General features: G+C 38.6%; 1 protein-coding gene across 7 annotated transcripts in view; it reads right to left on the reverse strand.

Annotated features, from left to right (window-relative positions):
- The window catches only part of PCNX1 (pecanex 1), a 171,938-nt gene that overhangs the window by 10,440 nt on the left and 141,219 nt on the right, over positions 1 to 20,279 (reverse strand). For all 7 annotated transcript variants that reach the window (XR_013827110.1, XM_079913211.1, XM_079913210.1 and 4 more), the window contains 4 exons: positions 14,816 to 14,916; positions 13,896 to 14,046; positions 1,809 to 2,039; positions 679 to 953 (listed from right to left, as the gene is read on the reverse strand). Coding sequence is in view for 6 of the 7 variants with exons in the window: in XM_079913211.1 (XP_079769337.1) it covers positions 679 to 953; positions 1,809 to 2,039; positions 13,896 to 14,046; positions 14,816 to 14,916 (758 nt within the window). In the remaining variant the exon portion in view is untranslated. The remainder of the gene's footprint in view (positions 1 to 678; positions 954 to 1,808; positions 2,040 to 13,895; positions 14,047 to 14,815; positions 14,917 to 20,279) is intronic.

The raw sequence follows: 20,279 nt of genomic DNA on the forward strand, positions 1-20,279 counted from the left end.
CCTATTTCTGAGTCTGCTGCTCTAGTCTTGTTTTGGATTAAGTTTTGATATTTAAGGATCTGAACAACTCTTAATCTGAGATTTTTCTTTGCCATCCATCAAATTATGATGTTCCTGCACCATATATCATAATTTACCACACAAAAGGCAGAGGAAAAAAATTCATGTGCATACTTGAAGATACTAAATATCTGAGATGTGAGTGCTGACTAACTGTTAAAATGGCAGCAGTATCTCTGCACCTCACAAGGAGGAGTTTCAACATGGACAGCATGCTCCCCCTACTGCTGGAACGGAATACAAAAAGAATGTAATCGACTTGCACCAGTTTCTTTTATTTTTCTCTCATTTGCCCTGTTTGCTGACCCACACATTCTAATAGTGGCAATAAGCTGCAATAGAGAGTTTAAAAAACTACAAGGAGGGAATTATCCAAGGTTCTACTAAATGCTAGAGCAGTGGTTCCTGACCAGACTACTGTACATTAGATTTACTTAATAAGAGTTTGCAGATACAAATGCTCAGGTTCTACTTCATGAAGCTCAGGTGTAACAGGTTTTTATTGTACCGTGGCATCTGTACTTTTCCTACAATCTTTCCAGGTGGTGCTAATGCACACTGCCTAGACTAAGCGGGTCAGGACACACCACCACTGGAAAAGGCAGTCCTAGGGCTCACCTGTGCCAGGTTGACACTACGAAGTTTCTGATATTTCCCAAGCTGATAGGTCCCCCAAGAATTTCTTTAAGCTGTTCATGGCTGTCAGAGTAAGAAGTTGTCAGGGGTGAGACGAAGATCGGGTAGCCAATAGGCTGGTCACAAGATGAGTTTATCATGTTCCTCAGAGCTTGCTTGGCATTTTGGATGCTACCTCTCTCCGGGTTACGGTTACGTAGGAAAACAAGTTCCTGCTGTTGCCCTGCCCAAAGGCCTCGGACACACTCCTTATTCACCTGAAAACCAGAACACATGGGAATTAGGTTAAAGGGCCAAGAATAAAATTTATATAAACAGAAGAGTGGAAATGGGAGGGACATAAAAGACATTACGATAACCAACTGTGAAAAGCAGGAAACAAATATAAGCAGGTCACATCTGAACAGGAGTTAACTATTTTCCACTGTCATTAGGCTATTAAATAATAAACACCTACAGAGCTCTTCCCTCTGCTGTCTTGTAAAAATACCAAGTAAAATGTAGTCCATTTAGTTTTCTAAATTGGTGAAGCACTGAATTTTGTAACTAGGATAATAAATATTTTTGATAGAAATGAGAGGTAACAAACATTTAGAGTCGAAAGGATGTTTGTGATTTTGGGGGCTGATTAAATGAAGAAAAAACATTACAAACTATCAAAATAAAATGTCAGAGATTAAGCCTCCTAAAGCCCTGAGATGCTTAAAAAAAACAACAAAACAAAACAGCAAGTTAGAGTGAACCATTTACAGTTAGCTACTGTGAAGTACAAGCTGTAGTATTATTTTGCAACCTAGGAATCACATCTTATTAGCAATACAGTGCTGACATTTTAGGAAGAGATGCTTCCCCAAGAGCACATATAACAGGCAAGAGACTGCCAAGAGAGAAATAAGCAAAAAATGTAAGGCTTTATGGCACATGAAAAAATTTCAGAGGACAGAGTAAATTACTGACAAAATAAATTAAGAGCTCAAAAACAATAAACGTTAATGTAGTATGGTCATTATTTTTGTTTTCTATAAAAGAGTTTCAATTACTTTTTAAAAGTTTGGACACAGTTATCTAAGTTCCATTGTTTTCAGAGGCAAACGTGTGCCTCCAAACCTTACTTTAATGACCCTGAAGCTAAGGTAGCGTCTGTTGAGCATGATGATCTTGTACTCGTTGGCGCCGTCATCCATGACGTGCCGCAGAGCAAGCAGGGAGGGTGAGTTGGCGAGGACTGCACTCCGCCACGCAGGGTCCCCTTCGTGGGCTATGACGAGGTTCTTCTCATGAGACACAATGGCTTCGTAGAGCACAGTGGGGTCATCGTATTCATCCGGAGAAGTGAAATGGTCCTATACACAGAGATAAAAAATACACCTACAATTTTAGGAAAAGAAGAGAATGACTTCCAGGATGATGAAAGCTTCTGAAATTACTAAATCAGTTACTAAATTAAAAGTCTTAAAAAACTAGTTTATATATTTCATTTCAGCACATGTTAATATTATTAGAGATAAATTATTCAAGTTGGTTTTCATATCTTCATTCATTTTTTTTTTCTGTTAAAGGATTATCTCACTGCTATCAGTTAAGGGAGGCTAAAACTACATAAAAGGTCTCTAAATTGCGTTTCTTTTTAACTAGGTGCTTTTCACTTAAAGCCACATCTCTAGAATGATTATAATAAACCATTTTATCCTGCCTCTCATTTAGTTAAGATAAGGCTCAAAACTATGAGCTCTGAGGACAAATTAAGGGTCCTAGCCCTAGAGAAGCTAGTAAAGTCTTCCCTAAAAAACCTCTCGGCCTTATGTGACAAGTCGTTATTTAATATCTACCACATGCAAGACTACGTGGCAGGTAGCATGGATGAAACAAAGGAGTATATGAAATGTGTTTCCCATTCAGAAACCTAAAAATTAACAGGGGATACAGGATATAAATCCAAAATAATCATAACACAAATCAGAATTTCTGAAATGGTGTGCTATTAAGGAAACACAAATATTATATTGGCTGCCTTGATAAATTTTTACATCCAGGTAAAGTGACTCATTTGTGCTCAAGTCAACTGACTGGAGTATGTGCTATCTGGAGGACAGACAGTGACAGCAAGAAGCCGATGTCCCCAAGAATGCACTTCCAAGTCTGGGGGTTCATCTACATGAGACTAAGGGAAGTCTTCACTGTACACGTGGGTACATAATGGAAGAAGTTCTCCGATACAACATTTCATCTCACTCTTACAACAACCTGGTGAAGTAGATTGAGCAGGTAATACCAGAATTTTACAAATATCAAAACTGAAGCTCAAAGAGGCTTAACTGCTTCCTAGGTTTAGAAAATTAGTATATGATTGTAATGCCAGGACTTGAACACATTTTTTAGAGTATTTTTTCATTCTGATTTTTAAAAATTTACGATTATAAAAGTTAACTGAAACACCTTTTAAATCCAGTTGCTGTGATTAGGGAAAGCTACACAGTGCAGGTGGTCTGGGGCTGGATCTTGAAGAATGAGTACACTTTCAGTGGATGGAGATGGCACCGTGGGGGAAGGGAAAGGACTCCAGGCAAGACGACCTACTAGTGCCTCTCCAGACTTTTTATAAGGCTGGTGCACTCCTCGCTCCACTGCTTTGAGCTTGGCTCGTAACAGCTCACAGCTGTTCCGTTTTCTACAAACTGCCTTCAGCTAATGGAGCTGCCTGGGTAGGAAATGCCAGGAGAGGATTATTCCCCCCTTGGCTGTGGAGGTGCAAGGTACAAAACGGAACTCTGGGTGACATTCACACTCCAGAGCTCCCTCTGGAGACCAGGGGAGGCTAGAGCTCAGCTGAAAGACACTTCTGCTTAGCTTCTTCCCTTGCTCTTTCCTGCTTCCATCATTTCCTCACAGACTGTCCTGAGGGCATCCCCTCAATTAGTCTTTTGCACGAGAACCCTGGACTCTGACTCTGCTTCTAGTGAACATGCCCTAAGAGAATTTACTACTTAAAATACTGATGGATGGCTCTTGACTTCTGTCCATCACACACCAGCAACCATGCTAATCTTTCTTTTAAATACTGAGTTCACTTTCCTACACCAGCAGATAGCTAGATGCCATAAGATGTGCTCTCTTTCATCAAGCTGTTCAATTAGGGAAGGAATGACATCCTTGGATAGCGGTATTTGTACAATTATTTGAATGGAAAATAAACATACAGAGACAGGCAATAATCACATTCTTAATAAAACAGAAACAAAGTTGGAAATCATTATGCATGCCAAAAGTGGAGAATGCTTAGTCTTGTCCAAATATTTCTTCTCACTTAAAATAGTTGAATGAATATGTAAACTTCTATGTACATCATTCAGCACTGTTTTACTGATAAAATATTTGCAACAGGGACTTCCCTGGTGGCTCAGTGGTTAAGAATACACCTGCCAATGCAGGGGACATGGGTTCGATCCCCGGACCGGGAAGATCTCACATGCCGCTGAGCAACTAAGTCCGTGAGCCACAACTACTGAGCCTGTGCTCTAAAGCCCATGAGCCGCAACTACTGAGCCTGGGTGCCACAACTACTGAAGCCCGCATGCCTAGAGCCCGTGCTCCGCAACGAGAGAAGCCACCGCAATGAGAAGCCTGCATGCCACAACAAAGAGTAGCCCCTGCTCACCGCAACCAGAGAAAGCCCACGCACAGCAATGAAGACCCAACACAGCCAAAAATAAATAAATAATTTTATTAAAAAAACAAACTGAAACAATCAGAATGTCCATGAATAGTGAGATAGCTTAATAAATGGAGTAAAAATTATACTCTGGAATACTACAGAGTCATTAAAGAATGTGGTGTGCCTCTATATGTGCTAACTTAGAAAGGTGTCCATGGTAAACTAAACGGGAAGAAAGCTTGCACTCCAGATCAATTTCTATAGCATGATTACATTTTTAAAAAGGAAGATATTTATACATATAGTTGGAAATGTCTGCATGAACTTGGGGAAGTCAGAAAAGATAGGCGTCAAATTATTGGCAGTGACTTCTTTGTGGGGCTGTTGTATGATGGTATGGGATGACGGAAGGTGCTTACTCTTGGGAGATGTTTACTTTTCAATGTTTTTCATTAGTTTTCAAATAAATAAAAAGAGATAATGTTTCCAATTCTAGGAAAAGATTTCAAAAGCATTTTAGAAACTTCTCATAAGAAGTTATGAGCGGAGGCACACGAAATATTATTTTTCGAAAACAATGAAACTCATGTAGCAAACATTCACAGGGGGCCAAGCACTGTGCTAAGCAAGGGGGACATAGACATAGAGATTAATATTGTCCTTGTCCTCAAGGAGATCACAGATTGTAAGATTTTCATTATATATCTCTTGTAAACCAAGATAGACTTTAATTGGTTTATTTTACTTCTAACAACCAGGTAAATCCTTAAAGAGACTAGCGAAAGAGAAAAAAATAAGGAAATATGCTGTTTTATAAAATGATTAAATAGAGGACAAGAGAGAAAACATGAAAAGGGCAATTTGCGTAATTTCTCTGAGTTTTGATTAATCTTCATCTATAAAACGGGGATTAAAATAATTTTCTGGGTTGTGGGTGATATAATGTGTATGAGAGCACTGATACACTATAGGACACTGTAAAATTAAATATTACACAGATAACAGTTTTAATTTCTAAAGTAAAAAACATATAACACATTAGATTGGAGAATTAAAAAAGAACTGTAAAGGAAAAAAGCAAAAGTTAAAAAAAATCTATGAAATCGCTAAAAGCACCCTATCAAAGACTGTGTCTGAAACAAAAGTTATTACAAATTTCATATTTTTAGCTCTCTGGGAACAGGATCTTTTTTAAAAAATCAGGTTGATGTATAATTTACACACAACAAACTGCACCCATTTTAAGAGTACAGTGAGATGCGTTTCGACAAATGTGCAAACTCGTGTAATCACTGCTATAATCTAGATATAGAACATTTCCATCATCCCAAAGTTCCCTCCTGCCTTTTGGTATTCAATCTCTACATCCCAAACAAGCACTGATCTGCCTTCTGTCACTAGAGATTAGTTGGGCCTGTTTTAAATTTTATATAAATAAAATAATACAATATGTACTTAAAAATATTTTTAAATTAAATTTTATTTTTTTATACAGCAGGTCCTTATTAGTCATCAATTTTATAAACATCAGTGTATACATGTCAATCCCAATCTCCCAATTTATCACACCACCACCCCACCCCTGGCTGCTTTCCCCCTTGGTTTCCATATGTTTGCTCTCTACATCTGTGTCTCAATTTCTGCCCTGCAAACCGGTTCATCTGTACCATTTTTCTAGGTTCCACATATATGCGTTAATATGAGACATTTGTTTTTCTCTTTCTGACATACTTCACTCTGTATGACAGTCTCCAGATCCACCCACGTCTCTACAAATGACCCAATTTCATTCCTTTTATGGCTAAGTGATATTCCATTGTATATATGTACCACATCTTCTTTATCCATTTGTCTGTCGATGGGCATTTAGGTCGCTTCCATGACCTGGTTATTGTAAATAGTGCTGCAATGAATATTGGGGTGCATGTGTCTTTTTGAATTATGGTTTTCTCTGGGTATATGCACAGTAGTGGGATTGCTCGATCATATGGCAATTCTATTTTTAGTTTTTGAAGGAACCTCCATACTGTTCTCCATAGTGGCTGTATCAATTTACATTCCCAACAACAGTGCAAGAGGGTTCCCTTTACTCCACACCCTCTCCAGCATTTGTTGTTTGTAGATTTTCTGATGATGCCCATTCTAACTGGTGTGAGGTGGTACCTCATTGTAGTTTTGATTTGCATTTCTCTAATAATTATGTTGAGCAGCTTTTCATGTGCTTCTTGGCCATCTGGATGTTTTCTTTGGAGAAATGTCTATTTAGGTCTTCTGCCCATTTTTGGATTGGGTTGTTTGTTTCTTTAATATTGAGTTGCATAAGCTGTTTATATATATTGGAGATTAATCCTTTGTCCATTGATTCGTGTGCAAATATTTTCTCCCATTCTGAGGGCTGTCTTTTCACCTTGTTCATGGTTTCCTTTGCTGTGCAAAAGCTTTGAAGTTTCATTAGGTCCCATTTGTTTTTGTTTTTATTTCCATTACTCTAGAAGGTGTATCAAAAAAGATCTTGCTGTGATTTATGTCAAAGAGTGTTCTTCCTATGTCTTCCTCTAAGAGTTTTATAGTGTCCAGTCTTACATTTAGGTCTCTAATCCATTTGGAGTTTATTTTTGTGTATGGTGTTAGGGAGTGTTCTAACTTCATTCCTTTACATGTAGCAGTCCAGTTTTCCCAGCACCACTTATTGAAGAGACTGTCTTTTCTCCATTGTACAGCCTTGCCTCCTTTGTCACAGATTAGCTGACCATAGGTGCGTGGGTTTATCTCTGGACTTTCTATCTTGTTCCACTGATATATGTTTCTGTTTTTCTGCCAGTACTGTATTGTCCTGATTACTGTAGCTTTGTAGTACAATCTGAAGTCAGGGATTCTGATTCCTCCAGCTCCATTTTTTTTTACCTCAAGACTGCTTTGGCTATTCGAGGTCTTTTGTGTCTCCATAAATATTTTAAGATTTTTTGTTCTAGTTCTGTTAAAAATGCCATTGGTAATTTGAGAGGGATTGCACTGATTCTGTAGATTGCTTTGGGTAGTATAGTCATTTTCACAATATTGATGCTTCCAATCCAAAAACATGGTGTATCTCTCCATCTGTTGGTATCATCTTTAGTTTCTTTCATCGGTGTCTTATAGTTTTCTGCATACAGGTCTTTTGTCTCCCTAGGTAGGTTTATTCCTAGGTATTTTATTCTTTTTGTTGCAATAGTAAATGGGAGTGTTTCCTAATTCATATTTTTCATCATTCGTGTATAGGAATGCAAGAGATTTCTGTGCATTAATTTTGTATCCTGCAACTTTACCAAATTCATTGATTAGCCCTAGTAGTTTTCTGGTGGCATCTTTAGGATTCTCTATGTACAGTATCATGTCATCTGCAAACAGTGACAGGTTTACTTCTTCTTTTCTCATTTGGATTACTTTTAGTTCTTGTTCTTCTCTGATTGCCGTGGCTAGGACTTCCAAAACTTTGTTGAATAATAGTGGTGAGGGTGGACATCCTTGTCTTGTTCCTGATCTTATGAAATGTTTCAGTTTTTCACCATTAAGAATGATGCTTGCTGGGGGTTTGTCATATATGGCCTTTATTATGTTGAGGTAGGTTCCCTCTATGCACACTCTCTGGAGAGTTTTTATCATAAATGGGTGTTGAATTTTGTCAAAAGCTTTTTCTGCATCTATTGAGATGATCATATGGTTTTTCTCCTTCAATTTGTTAATATGGTGTATCACGTTGATAGATTTATGTATATCGAAGAACCCTTGCATCCCTGGGATAAATCCCACTTGATCGTGGTGTATGATCCTTTTAATGTGTTGTTGGATTCTGTTCGCTAGTATTTTGTTGAGGATTTCTGCAGCTATATTCATCAGTGATATTGGTCTGTAATTTTCTTTTTTTGTAGTATCTTTCTCTGGTTTTAGTATCAGAGTGATGGTGGCCTCATAGAATGAGTTTGGTAGTGTTCCTTCCTCTGCAATTTTTGGGAAGAGTTTGAGAAGGATGGGTGTTAGTTCTTCTCTAAATGTTTTATAGAATTCACCTGTGAAGCCATCTGGTCCTGGACCTTTGTTTGTTGGAAGATTTTTAATCACAGTTTCAATTTCATTACTTGTGATTGGTCTGTTCATATTTTCTATTTCTTCCTGGTTCGTTCTGGGAAGGTTACACCTTTCTAAGAATTTGTCCATTTCTTCCAGGTTGTCCATTTTACTGGCATCGAGTTGCTTGTAGTAGTCTCTTAGGATGCTTTGTATGTCTGCGGTGTCTGCTGTAACTTCTCCTTTTTCATTTCTAATTTTATTGATTTGAGTCCTCTCCCTCTTTTTCTTGATGAGTCTGCCTAATGGTTTATCAATTTTATCTTCTCAAAGCACCAGCTTTTAGTTTTATTGATCTTTGTTATTGTTTTTTGTTTCTATTTCATTTATTTCTGATCTGATTTTTATGATTTCTTTCCTTCTGCTAACTTTGGGTTTTGTTTGTTCTTCTTTCTCTAGTTCCTTTAGGCGTAAGGTTAGATTGTTTATTTGAGATTTTTCTTTTTTCTTGAGGTAGCCTTGTATAGCTATAAACTTCCCTCTTAGAACTGCTTTTGCTGCATCCCATAGGTTTTGGATCTTCGTGTTTTCATTGTCATTTGTCTCTAGGTATTTTCTGATTTCCTCTTTGCTTTCCTCAGTGATCTCTTGGTTATTTAGTACCGTATTGTTTAGCCTCCATGTATTTGTGTTTTTTATGTTTTTTTCCCCATGTAATCCATTTCTATCTCATAAGGTTGTGGTCAGAGAAGATGCCTGACATGACTTCAATTTTCTTAAATTTACTGTGGCTTGATTTGTGACCCAAGATGTGATCTATCCTGGAGAATGTTCTGTGCGCACTTGAGAAGAAAGTGTAATCCGCTGTTTTTGGATGGAATGTCCTATAAATATCAATTAAATCTATCTGGTCTATTGTGTCATTTAAAGCTTCAGTTTCCTTATTTATTTTCATTTTGGATGATCTGTCCATTGGTGTAAGTGAGGTGTTAAAGTCCCCCACTATTATTGTGTTACTGTCGATTTCCTCTTTTAGAGCTGTTAGCAGTTGCCTTATGTATTGAGGAGCTCCTATGTTGGGTGCATATATATTTATAATTGTTATATCTTCTTCTTGGATTGATCCCTTGATCATTATGTAGTGTCCTTCCTTGTCTCTTGTAACATTCTTTATTTTAAAGTCTATTTTATTTGATGTGAGTATTGCTACTCCAGCTTTCTTTTGATTTCCATTTGCATGGAATATCTTCTTCCATCCCCTCACTTTCAATCCCTAGGTCTGTGTCCCTAGATCTGAATTGGGTCTCTTGTAGACAGCATATAGATGGGTCTTGTTTTTGTATCCATTCAGCAAGCCTGTGTCTCCTGGTTGGAGCACTTCACATTTAAGGTAATTATCGATATGTATGTTCCTATGACCATTTTCTGAATTGTTTTGGGTTTGTTTTTGTAGGTCCTTTTCTTCTCTTGTGTTTCCCACTTAGAGAAGTTCCTTTAGCATTTGTTGTAGAGCTGGTTTGGTGGTGCTGAATTATCTTAGCTTTTGCTTGTCTGTAAAGCTTTTGATTTCTCCATCGAATCTGAATGAGATCCTTGCTGGGTAGAGTAATCTTGGTTGTAGGTTCTTCCCTTTCATCACTTTAAGTATATCATGCCACTCCCTTCTGGCTTGTAGGATTTCTGCTGAGAAATCAGCTGTTAACCTTACGGGAGTTCCCTTGTATGTTATTTGTCGTTTTTCCCTTGCTGCTTTTAATAGTTTTTCTTTGTCTTTAATTTTTGCTAGTTTGATTACTATGTGTCTTGGCGTGTTTCTCCTTGGGTTTATCCTGTATGGGATTCTCTGCGCTTTCTGGACTCAGGTGGCTCCTTCCTTGCCCATATTAGGGAAGTTTTCGACTATAATCTCTTCAAATATTTTCTCACGTTCTTTCTCTCTCTCTTCCCCTTCTGGGACCACTATAATGCGAATGTTGTTGCATTTAAGGTTGTCCCAGAGGTCTCTTAGGCTCTCTTCATATTTTCATCCTTTTTTCTTTATTCTGTTCCACAGCAGTGAGTTCCACCATTCTGTCTTCCAGGTCATTTATCCATTCTTCTGCCTCAGTTATTCTGCTATTGATTCCTTCTAGTGTATTTTTCATTTCAGTTATTGTATTGTTTATCTCTGTTTGTTTGTTCTTTATTTCTTCTAGGTATTTGTTCTTTAATTCTTCTAGGTCTTTGTTAAACATTTATTGCATCTTCTCGATCTTTGCCTCCATTCTATTTCTGAGGTCCTGGATCATGTTCACTATCATTATTCTGAATTCTTTTTCTGGAAGGTTGCCTATCTCCACTTCACTTAGTTGTTTTTCTGGGGTTGTATCTTTTTCCTTCATCTGGTACATAGCCCTCTGCCTTTTCATCTTGTCTATCTTTCTGTGAATGTGGTTTTTGTTCCACAGGCTACAGGATTCTAGTCCTTCTTGCTTCTGCTGTCTGCCCTCTGGTGGATGAGGCTATCTAAGAGGCTTGTGCAAGTTTTCTGATGGGAGGGACTGGTGGTGGGTAGAGCTGGCTGTTGCTCTGGTGGGCAGAGCCCAGTAAAACTTTAATCTGCTTGACTGCTGATGGATGCGGCTGGGTTTTCTCCCTGTTAATTGTTTGGCCTGAGGGAACCCAACACTGGAGCCTACCTGGGCTCTTTGGTGGGGCTAATGGCCGACTCTGGGAGGGCTCACGCCAAGGAGTACTTCCCAGAACTTCTGCTGCCAGTGTCCTTGTCCCCACAGTGAGCCACTGCCACCACCTGCGTCTGTAGGAGACCCCCCAACGCTAGCAGGTAAGTCTGGTTCGGTCTCCCCTGCAGTCACTGCTCCTTCCCCTGGGTCCTGATGCACACACTCCTTTGTGTGTGCCCTCCAAGAGTGGAGTCTCTGTTTCCCCCAGTCCTGTCAAAGTCCTGTAATCAAATCCCACTAGCCTTCCTGATTCTCTAGGAATTCCTCCTCCTGTTGCTGGACCCCCAGTTTGGGATCCTGACGTGGGGCTCAGAACCTTCACTCCAGTGGGTGGACTTCTGTGGTATAAGTGTTCTCCAGTCTGTGAGTCACCCACTCAGCAGTTATGGGATTTGATTTTACTGTGATTGCGCCCCTCCTACCGTCTCATTGTGACTTCTCCTTTGTCTTTGGATGTGGGGTATCTTTTTTGGTGAGAGCCAGTGTCTTTCTGTTGATGACTGTCCAGCAGCTAGTTGTGATTCTAGTGTTCTCACAAGAGGGAGTGAGAGCACATCCTTCTACTTCACCATCTTGGTTCCTAAAATATTATGTACTCTTTTTATGTTTGGCTTCTCTTACTCTGCATAATGTTTGAGATTCATTCTTGTTGTGGCATGTAACAGTAGATCATTTCTTTTTATTGCTACGTAACATTCTGTTGATGAACATTGGAGTTTCCGTCTGGGGCTATAGCATGGCTATGCACACTTGTGTGTAAGTCTTTGCATGGCCATACACTTTCATTCTCTTGGGTAAATACATAGGAGTGGAGTTGCTGCGTCATATGCCAAGCGTGTACTAATCCTTTAACATATAAGCCTTCTGTGGATTTTCATGAGTACATATGAACTTTGGAGATGACCAGTACTGACTGACACATCTATCTTTTCCTGGCCAGAGAGTCCTCACTGGCAACCCACTGTCTGGTCAAAGTGATGTGCAGTGAATGGCTGTTGCTTGTTACTTTACAGGTCAATCTCGCCCTTCTCAAAGGTGTATGTGAATCACAGAACTTCTCCAGGTTGCATCTGCGTTCTCATCTCCTCCCCTCCCCCAGCCCTCCATGGCCCCCAGTTCCCGAGTCCACCTCCTTACCTTCTCTGTTTGTCACTGTTGCTGTCTGTCATGGCTAATGATGACAGTGTGCTATACCCAACTGTGTTGGGCCTGATTATAAGGTGGAGAACCACTGTCACAGGCTAAAAACACATGTGAGGAAATGGACTGGGAGCAACAGGCAATAGCACTCGTAGGGAGAGATAGGGACAGACACGGAAGGATCAGAAAATACAGAGAGCCTGTGCCTCAGCTCCTCTATCCCAGATGGAGATAAAATACCTGTCATAATGTTCAGAATTAACAGTTAGTCATGCTACATAAAAGAGTATTTCTTATGTAGCAGACACACAATACCTTTTGAGTAATTCTGAAGTTTTAAAAATATTTTAATATGAAGTCATTATCTTTTTCTTTTCAATACACTGAATTTTGTCTTGAAACTCTAAAGCTAGCCTGAAGATGGACAATTCTATTTGATCTCTATTGTACATTTTCCCCATCATCCTCAAAATAGTATTCTTTTCACAGAGATTTTCAAATACTATAGCCCTTATCAGTAATGCTCCTAAATAATGTGGGGTGTTAACTTCATTGCAACACGTTTTACCTTATTTTATTTTATTTTTTGGCTGTGTCGGGTCTTAGTTGTGGCATGCGGAGTCTTCACTGAGACATGCAGGATCTTTCGTTGTGGTGCGTGCGCTTCTCTCTAGTTGTGGTGTGTGGGTTTTCTCTCTCTAGTTGTGTTGCGTGGGTTTTCTCTCTCTAGTTGTGTTGCGTGGACTCCACAACACGTGGGCTGTGTAGTTTGTGGTGCGCGAGCTAGTAGTTGTGGCACGTGGGCTCAGCTGTCCCGCAGCATGTGGGATCTTAGTTCCCCGACCAGGGATCGAACCTGTGGCCCCTGCATTGGGTGGCAGATTCTTTATCACTGGACCACCAGGGAACTTCCCATTCTAACACTTTAGATCACAGTAAAATCATCTGAAGAGTAATTCACCCTTTATTTGGTGGAAAGAGTCATCCAGATTTGAGCACAGCAGATGTGCTTTAATGAATATTGTCATGTGCTCTCTATCATCAGATCTCATCATTACTGTCAAGTGAAATGATTAGAGCAGCAAGTGCCCGTATTTAATTTCAAAATATATTCTTAAAGTGATCCGGGGCTTTAGATATACATTTTGGAGGCCTCATTTTCATTTTATTACCTTACTAGGATTATCTAATTAAGGCTGAATCTGTCCTAACCATCTATTACTCTATACAACATGCTGAATGGAGCTCATAGTTCAGTAACAGCAGCACTTACAAGACTCCAGAGATGCTGTTACACTGCACCAGAAGTCAGCTACGTCCACCCACAGAACAGGAATGAATTACAATCACGTGAAGTCAAAGCAACCATTACAGGGGCCATAGGTATTTATTTCCAGTTTATCACTGCTTGCATTTTTTCCTCAAGTTCATGCCCAGGTCACTCTCTAATATTAATATTCAAATTTACTGTTAGAAACACAGGTTTAGGCTCCTAAGATTTAATATCATGTCATGAATCATGTTTTTCTTTGCTTCGAATCAGAGTCTTTCTCAAAAGGATCCTAAGGAACATAATTTGCAAGTCAAGTGAAGAAGTACCATTAAACACCAGTAATGCATTAGAAATTCTCTACTCTTACCTGGTGAAGTTTAATGGACATACGAATTCCAGGGACTACTACTTTTCTCAGCAATTCCATGTCAGCAAAGATCCATTCGTCTCGAATTGAAGAAATTCGGAAATCTCCCTTAAATAGGGCATGCAATCCATAGAGGAATGACTCTAAATTACTGTTAAGATGAGAGATAAAAGTTTACATATTTTAACAAAGGTCTTCCATTACACTGATTCTAACACTTGGTTATGCATCAGAAGAATGTGGGAGTGTTTTGAAGATACAAATGCCAAGAACTAATGTAAGCACCCCTGAATCAGAATCACAAGGGACAGGGCCTGTTTGACCTGGGACCCTTGTTTATGAACTACTATAATAGTGAGTACCTGAAAATAAGCAACAGGCAAAGACACTGTAACTTAAAAGAAAGTAAGGAGGGCCTAATGGAAAACACGTAGGAATCACAGAAGAAACTTAAAATATGTGGCATTTCTTAATTCTAATTCAATTGGATGTATATGTCAAGAAATCCAGTTTATATTTAGTCCCCAAATCTAATGGACCACTATATTAACAGTATAAATGCTGTGAACAAGAATTGCAAGGAGAAATGGAAAAATAAAAAGAAATGAATTGTTAGAAAAACAGATGTATATGGGAAGAGACCAATCATACGTTATGAGTTGATTATTTCTTAAAATGTCTTAAGTCTATTAAATTCTCATTATCTATAGTTGCCCACACGTGTGAATTTTAAAAGCCAGTTCTGTTAACCACTTAGAACTCCACTGTGTTCGGCAAAAAGATCTATACAATACAATATCTGAAGAGGCATTTGCAATAAATTAGCACAGAATGCTTCCATTAAAAACTATTTCAGATTTTTCAGATTTCAGTTATAGAGCTTCCCAGTCTCTTTCTGAAAATAGAAATGCCTTCCTTACCTGGACATATGGTGGGATGCGGTCCCCAAAGCTCTCCGTCCCAGAACACAGAGTCCATAACAAAGAGTCACCAGGGATGAATCTTTGTCCACATCCAGTGGCTTTAAAAAACAAAGAATGGGGTGACAGGGTCAAAAGGCACAAATTTCCAGTTATAAAATGAATAAGTCATGGTGATGTAATGTACAGCACAATGACTACAGTTTAGTAATACTGTATTGCGTATTTGAAAATTACTGAGTGAGTAGATCTTGAAAGTTCTCGTCACAAGGAAAAAATAATTCTGTAACTACGTATGGTGAAAGATGTTAACTAGACTTATTGTGGTTATCACTTTGCAATATACACAAATATGGAATAATTATGTTGTACACCTGAAACTAATTAATGTTATGTCAATTACACCTCATTAAAAAAAGGAAAAACAAAAGAATGTTAGTTATCAGAAAGGAATATGAGTATTTAACAAGTCAGAAGATATCTATTTAATAAATCAGAGAAGTTCAGGAGCTCAACTAGTACATACTTTCTATCTCTCCAGATAAAAGTTCTAATGAAAAGAAACTTAACAAAACAGCATAAAATGAAGTGTGAATGTATATGAGGAGGTTCTTTGGAATCTTTAAATAAAATCTAGTACTTTATAATAATACTAGAACATACAAAAAAAAAAGTGGCTGTATTACAGAGTATTAGGATCTTAACTAAACATCTCAAAGTACTTGTTGATATACATCATTACTGATACTGTCCTCTCCTGAAAAATATAATATTCTATCTATATAGCCTATTAGTGACTATAACCATAGTAAAGAAAATCAAATTGATATCTGTAGACTACTGCTTCCCCTCAACCTTTTAATTTTTCAACAACTGCATACCTTGATTATTGACTATTACATATACATTATATATTAAAAATATATAATACAATAATTATATATATATGCACAAGCAAAATGGTATACTTTATATAATACTACAGAAAATCTTGGTAGCATCTCAATGACTGGAAACAATCTAAAGCAGTGGTTCTCAAAGTGTAATCTTGGGACACAACATGAGAATCATCTGGGAACTTATTAGAAATGCAAATTCTTGAGCCACTTCAGACCTATGAAGTCATATTCTGAAGGTGGTGTCCACCCATCACACTCCAGGTGATTCTAACGCATGCTAAAGTTGAAGAATCATGGATCTAGGCTGATAATGAGCTTAATTATTCTAACTTGGCCAATGGTATATATATTTGGCTTTATAAACCATTAACTTATAAACAAAAAAGGGCAGTTATCTAAGATACTAACTTAATATAGCTTGGTTAGTTAATTACCATCAATTGCGTAATTCAGTTAACAATAGTAACTGTGTAGGAGATCCTACATTTCTTTCTTTTCCGTCTCCCTCCCTTCCCTACCCAGTCAACTTTATATACTGAAAATGTATTGCTTTTGTGATGGGAAAAAAAAATTTTTTTTTTGGCTGCACCACGTGGCATGCGGGAATCTTAGTTCCCTGACCACAGATTGAACCCGTGCCCCCCTGCAGTGGAAGTGCAGAGTCTTAACCACCGGACCACCAGGGCAGTCCAAAAACATTTTTATTTTAAATCTAGTTCAGGCCTCTGCTACTGGCCAAGACAGAGTAATAAAGGCCGGATTTACCCCTTGCAACTGAAATGACCAAGAAAAGAATATACTGAGACATTGGATACTAATCTCTGAGAAATGGGAAACCCTACAAGAGTTTCCAGGCTGTAGTACAAGGAAGAGGAACACAGGTAGAGCCTAGAGGTCTCCAAGTTGAGTAGATAGCTGGGAGTCTGGGGAGGTCAAGGTGGCTAGAGTTTGCAAGGCAAAGTGCCAAGGAGAGACCTACATATAGAGAGCAAGCTCTGGAGATCTGCAGAGGCTCCCTCTTGAGTCCAGCAGATTACTGATCAGCACATACAGCAAAGGTCCAAGGCTGAGAACAGAACCATCAGAAAAAAAGCAGAAAGGAACAATGGAAAATTCTATGATTGGTTAGAGTGCTCAAAAGAATACTGCCTCAGTAATGGGGAAAAATTAGCCCCAGACTAAAGGCTGCTTTGGTCCCTCCTAAGAAAGCTAAAGGTAAACCCTGAAAAGATCAAACTGTCCCCAAGGAATTTGTGTCACAGAATAATAAGGTCAATAATATTTACGGGAATACAAAAATATCTAGCACTCATCAAGGTAAAATTCATCAAGTCTAGCATCCAATCAAAAACTGTCAGGCATGCAAACTAGCAGGTAAATAGGACCCGCAATTAGAAAAGTAATCAACTAATCAATCAAAACTGACCCAGAAATGACGCAGATGTTAGAATTAGTCAACAAGGACATTAAAAGAGTTATTATAACTGCATTCCATAAGTTCAAAAAGATAGAGGAATGACAGCATGCTAGTAGAGACATGGAAGGTTTATATCAGTATAAAAGACACGAGGAGTTCCCTGGTGGTCCAGTGGTTATGACTCCACGCTTCCACCACTGGGGGCCTGGGTTCGATCCCTGATTGGGGAACTAAGATCCCGAAAGCCCCACAGAGCAGCCAAAAAAAAAAAATTAAAGACAAAAATTAAACCTCAAAAATACAAAAAAGTGCAATGTCTGAGAATAAAAAAAATACACTGCATGAGATTAATGGCATATTAAACAATGTAGAAGAAAAAATAAATGATCTAACAAATATAACAGAAACTATGCAAAATTAAACACAGGGACAAAAAAAGACTAAAAAAAAAAAAATACAGGGCATCAGTGAGCTGTAGGACAACTTAAGGCAGCCTAATATAAATGTTAACTGGAGTTCCCCAGAAAAGGGAAACAGGAAGACAGGAAAAAAAATTTGAAAAAAATAATCACCAAAATATTTCCAAATCTGATGAAAATGGTATATACCTAGGGATTCAAGTAGCTCAATGAACTCCAAGAACAAGAAACATTAAGAAGACAGCACCAAGGTACATCATAATTAAACTGCTTGGGACTTCCCTGGTGGTCTAATGGCTAAGACTCCACGCTCCCAATGCAGGCGGCCCAGGTTCGATCCCTAGTCAGGGGATCTAGTCCCACACGCTGCAACTAAGAGTTCGCATGCTGCAACTAAGAGTTCGCATGCTGCAATGAAGATGCAGCGTGCAGCAACTAAGACCCAGGATAACCAAATAAATAAGTAAATTGCTTAAAACTAGTGAAGAAGAGAAAATCTTAAAAGCAGCCAGCAAAAAAAAGACATCATTATGTGGTACATACGGGCATACATTGTTTTATTATGTTTTGCATATACTGTGGGGTTTTTTTTTGGTTTTTTTTACAACTTGAAGGGTTGTGGCAATGTTGTTTTGAGCAAGTCTATTGGCACCATTTTTTCCAATGGTATCTGCTCACTTTTATGCCTCTGGGTCACATTTTGGTAATTCTCAAAATATTTCAAACCGTCCACCAGCAAAAAGATTATGATTTACTGAAGGCTCAGATGATGGCTAGCATTTTTTAGCAATAATGTATTTTGAAATTAAGTAATGTACATGGTTACAGTTTTAGACGTAATGCTATTGCACACTTAGTATACTTCATAACATTTACAACTGGGAAAAAACCCAATTCGTGTTGACTCGCTTTTACTGTGATACTCGCTTTACTGTGGTGGTCTGGAACAGAACCTGCAATATCTCTGAGGTGCGCCTTTATTATTTGTCAGAAACCATGCAAGCCAGAAGGCAGCGTAGCCACATTGTTAATGTACTGAGAGAAAAAAATAATTGGTTCAACCCTGGTAGCTCTATTTTGTCACTGTTGGAGAAGACATGTGTCTTACATCCTCAAATGCATTAGAAATTCTCACAAAGACTTCTTGCTAATACTAACAACAATGGTGAAAGAAATATACTGTCATTTAACAAGCAGGAAGCAAAGTCAAGCTGAGACGAATCTTTCCAATTTAGCATTCCAGGTAGTTTTAATGCAGTTAATCCAGGGCTACACTTACAAAAACATTATTTCAAGCTCTTCAGAAGACAGGTACAGCTATTATATGAAAGATTATTTCCTCCTACAATACATATAATAAGAGAAGGAGGAAAAAATGACTTTTTTATTTCTGTGTAATATGCAAGTTAGAAAACTATCTTGGAAGGAAATTAAGGCGAAAAAAGTCTGGAGGCAACTTTATTAACATTCAGGTGAGGGTACCAGAATTTGGAGTCAGCAAATCTTTCTGGTTTAATTAACTTCCTTCCCTAGGAAGAGGTTATTCCGGGAATGGTGATTCAGAAAACAGAATTCATGGTTTTAAGGAGGTAGGGATAATCTTGTTCAATTTAAAAAACTGGAGAATGAAGGGATTATTTTAATTTTCCTGACAATTTTCTTCTAGAGGGGACTACAAGAGTAGAATATAAGCCAGACTGATCTAGTGATAATAAGCTCTCTGAAGAGACTGGGGACACCCAAGTTTGGAGGTAAACCTTTTGAATATGATTTATTAGCAATTAAGAGGATGACTTCCTTGAGGTACATCCGTGACCTCAGCAATAATTTCTAAGAGATTATTTATTCCTTAAAGTTAGGAAGGATGGAGCCTGTTCCTGAGTCAGTAGACTGAGTTCCTAGCCTAGGTGACGATGGTTAAACCAAACAAAAGTAACCAATATAGTCTAAGCCGGAGAAAGGCTATTAGAATAATATGGTCACTCCAACCGTCCCCCACCTCCCCCTCCCCCGCCAAGAAATAAGTCCAAGGATTTGAGAACAGTGTGCAAAGCATTCTAAGTATAGTTCATTTATGGAAAAAAAATAAACTGCTTGTTATGTGTTTGAAAGAAGAGAAGATTAGCTTTGAGGGCCTCCATTTCCAGACATCGTCTGCTGGTCCTTTCTCTGAGCTCTTACAAGGTTATTTTATTCTATCTTTTATTCCTTCCTTAAAAATATGCTACTCTGCTCAGTATCTACTGTGCATCCAGTACAAAAGCTCAAAGGCCACTGTTCAAAGAGGAATTCCAAGGATGCTCCCTTTCTTATGGATGAAGTAAGAGAAACAGGCTGATTATGATGGGGTGCCTTACTCTAATTGAGTATCTGTGAAGGAAAGACTAAACTAGGTGCTACATCTAAAGACAGTCAGTGCGTACAGCCCCGACCACGATAAAGGCACTGGTTGTCAAAGTGGTTCACTATGCTCCACGGTACAGAGTAATCCTGTACATAGGATGCTGGTGGTTCAACTACACAAGACTTCGCACTCTGCCTTGGTACTGTGGTTACGGTCCCTGGGGTCTAACCAGGGGAGCAACACTGCCACAAGAGCCATGGGACCTAGGAGGAAAGCTGTAGTTGCTGAAGTCTGCAACTCAGCTTCCCTTTAGGATAAGACAAGTTATCCTGGAGTGCGGATTACGAACCCCTTGCATTATAATCACCCAGCATGACAAAGATCT

The sequence above is a fragment of the Stenella coeruleoalba genome (genome assembly GCF_951394435.1).
Source record: "Stenella coeruleoalba genome assembly, chromosome: 2".
NCBI classification, from domain to species: Eukaryota; Metazoa; Chordata; class Mammalia; order Artiodactyla; family Delphinidae; genus Stenella; species Stenella coeruleoalba.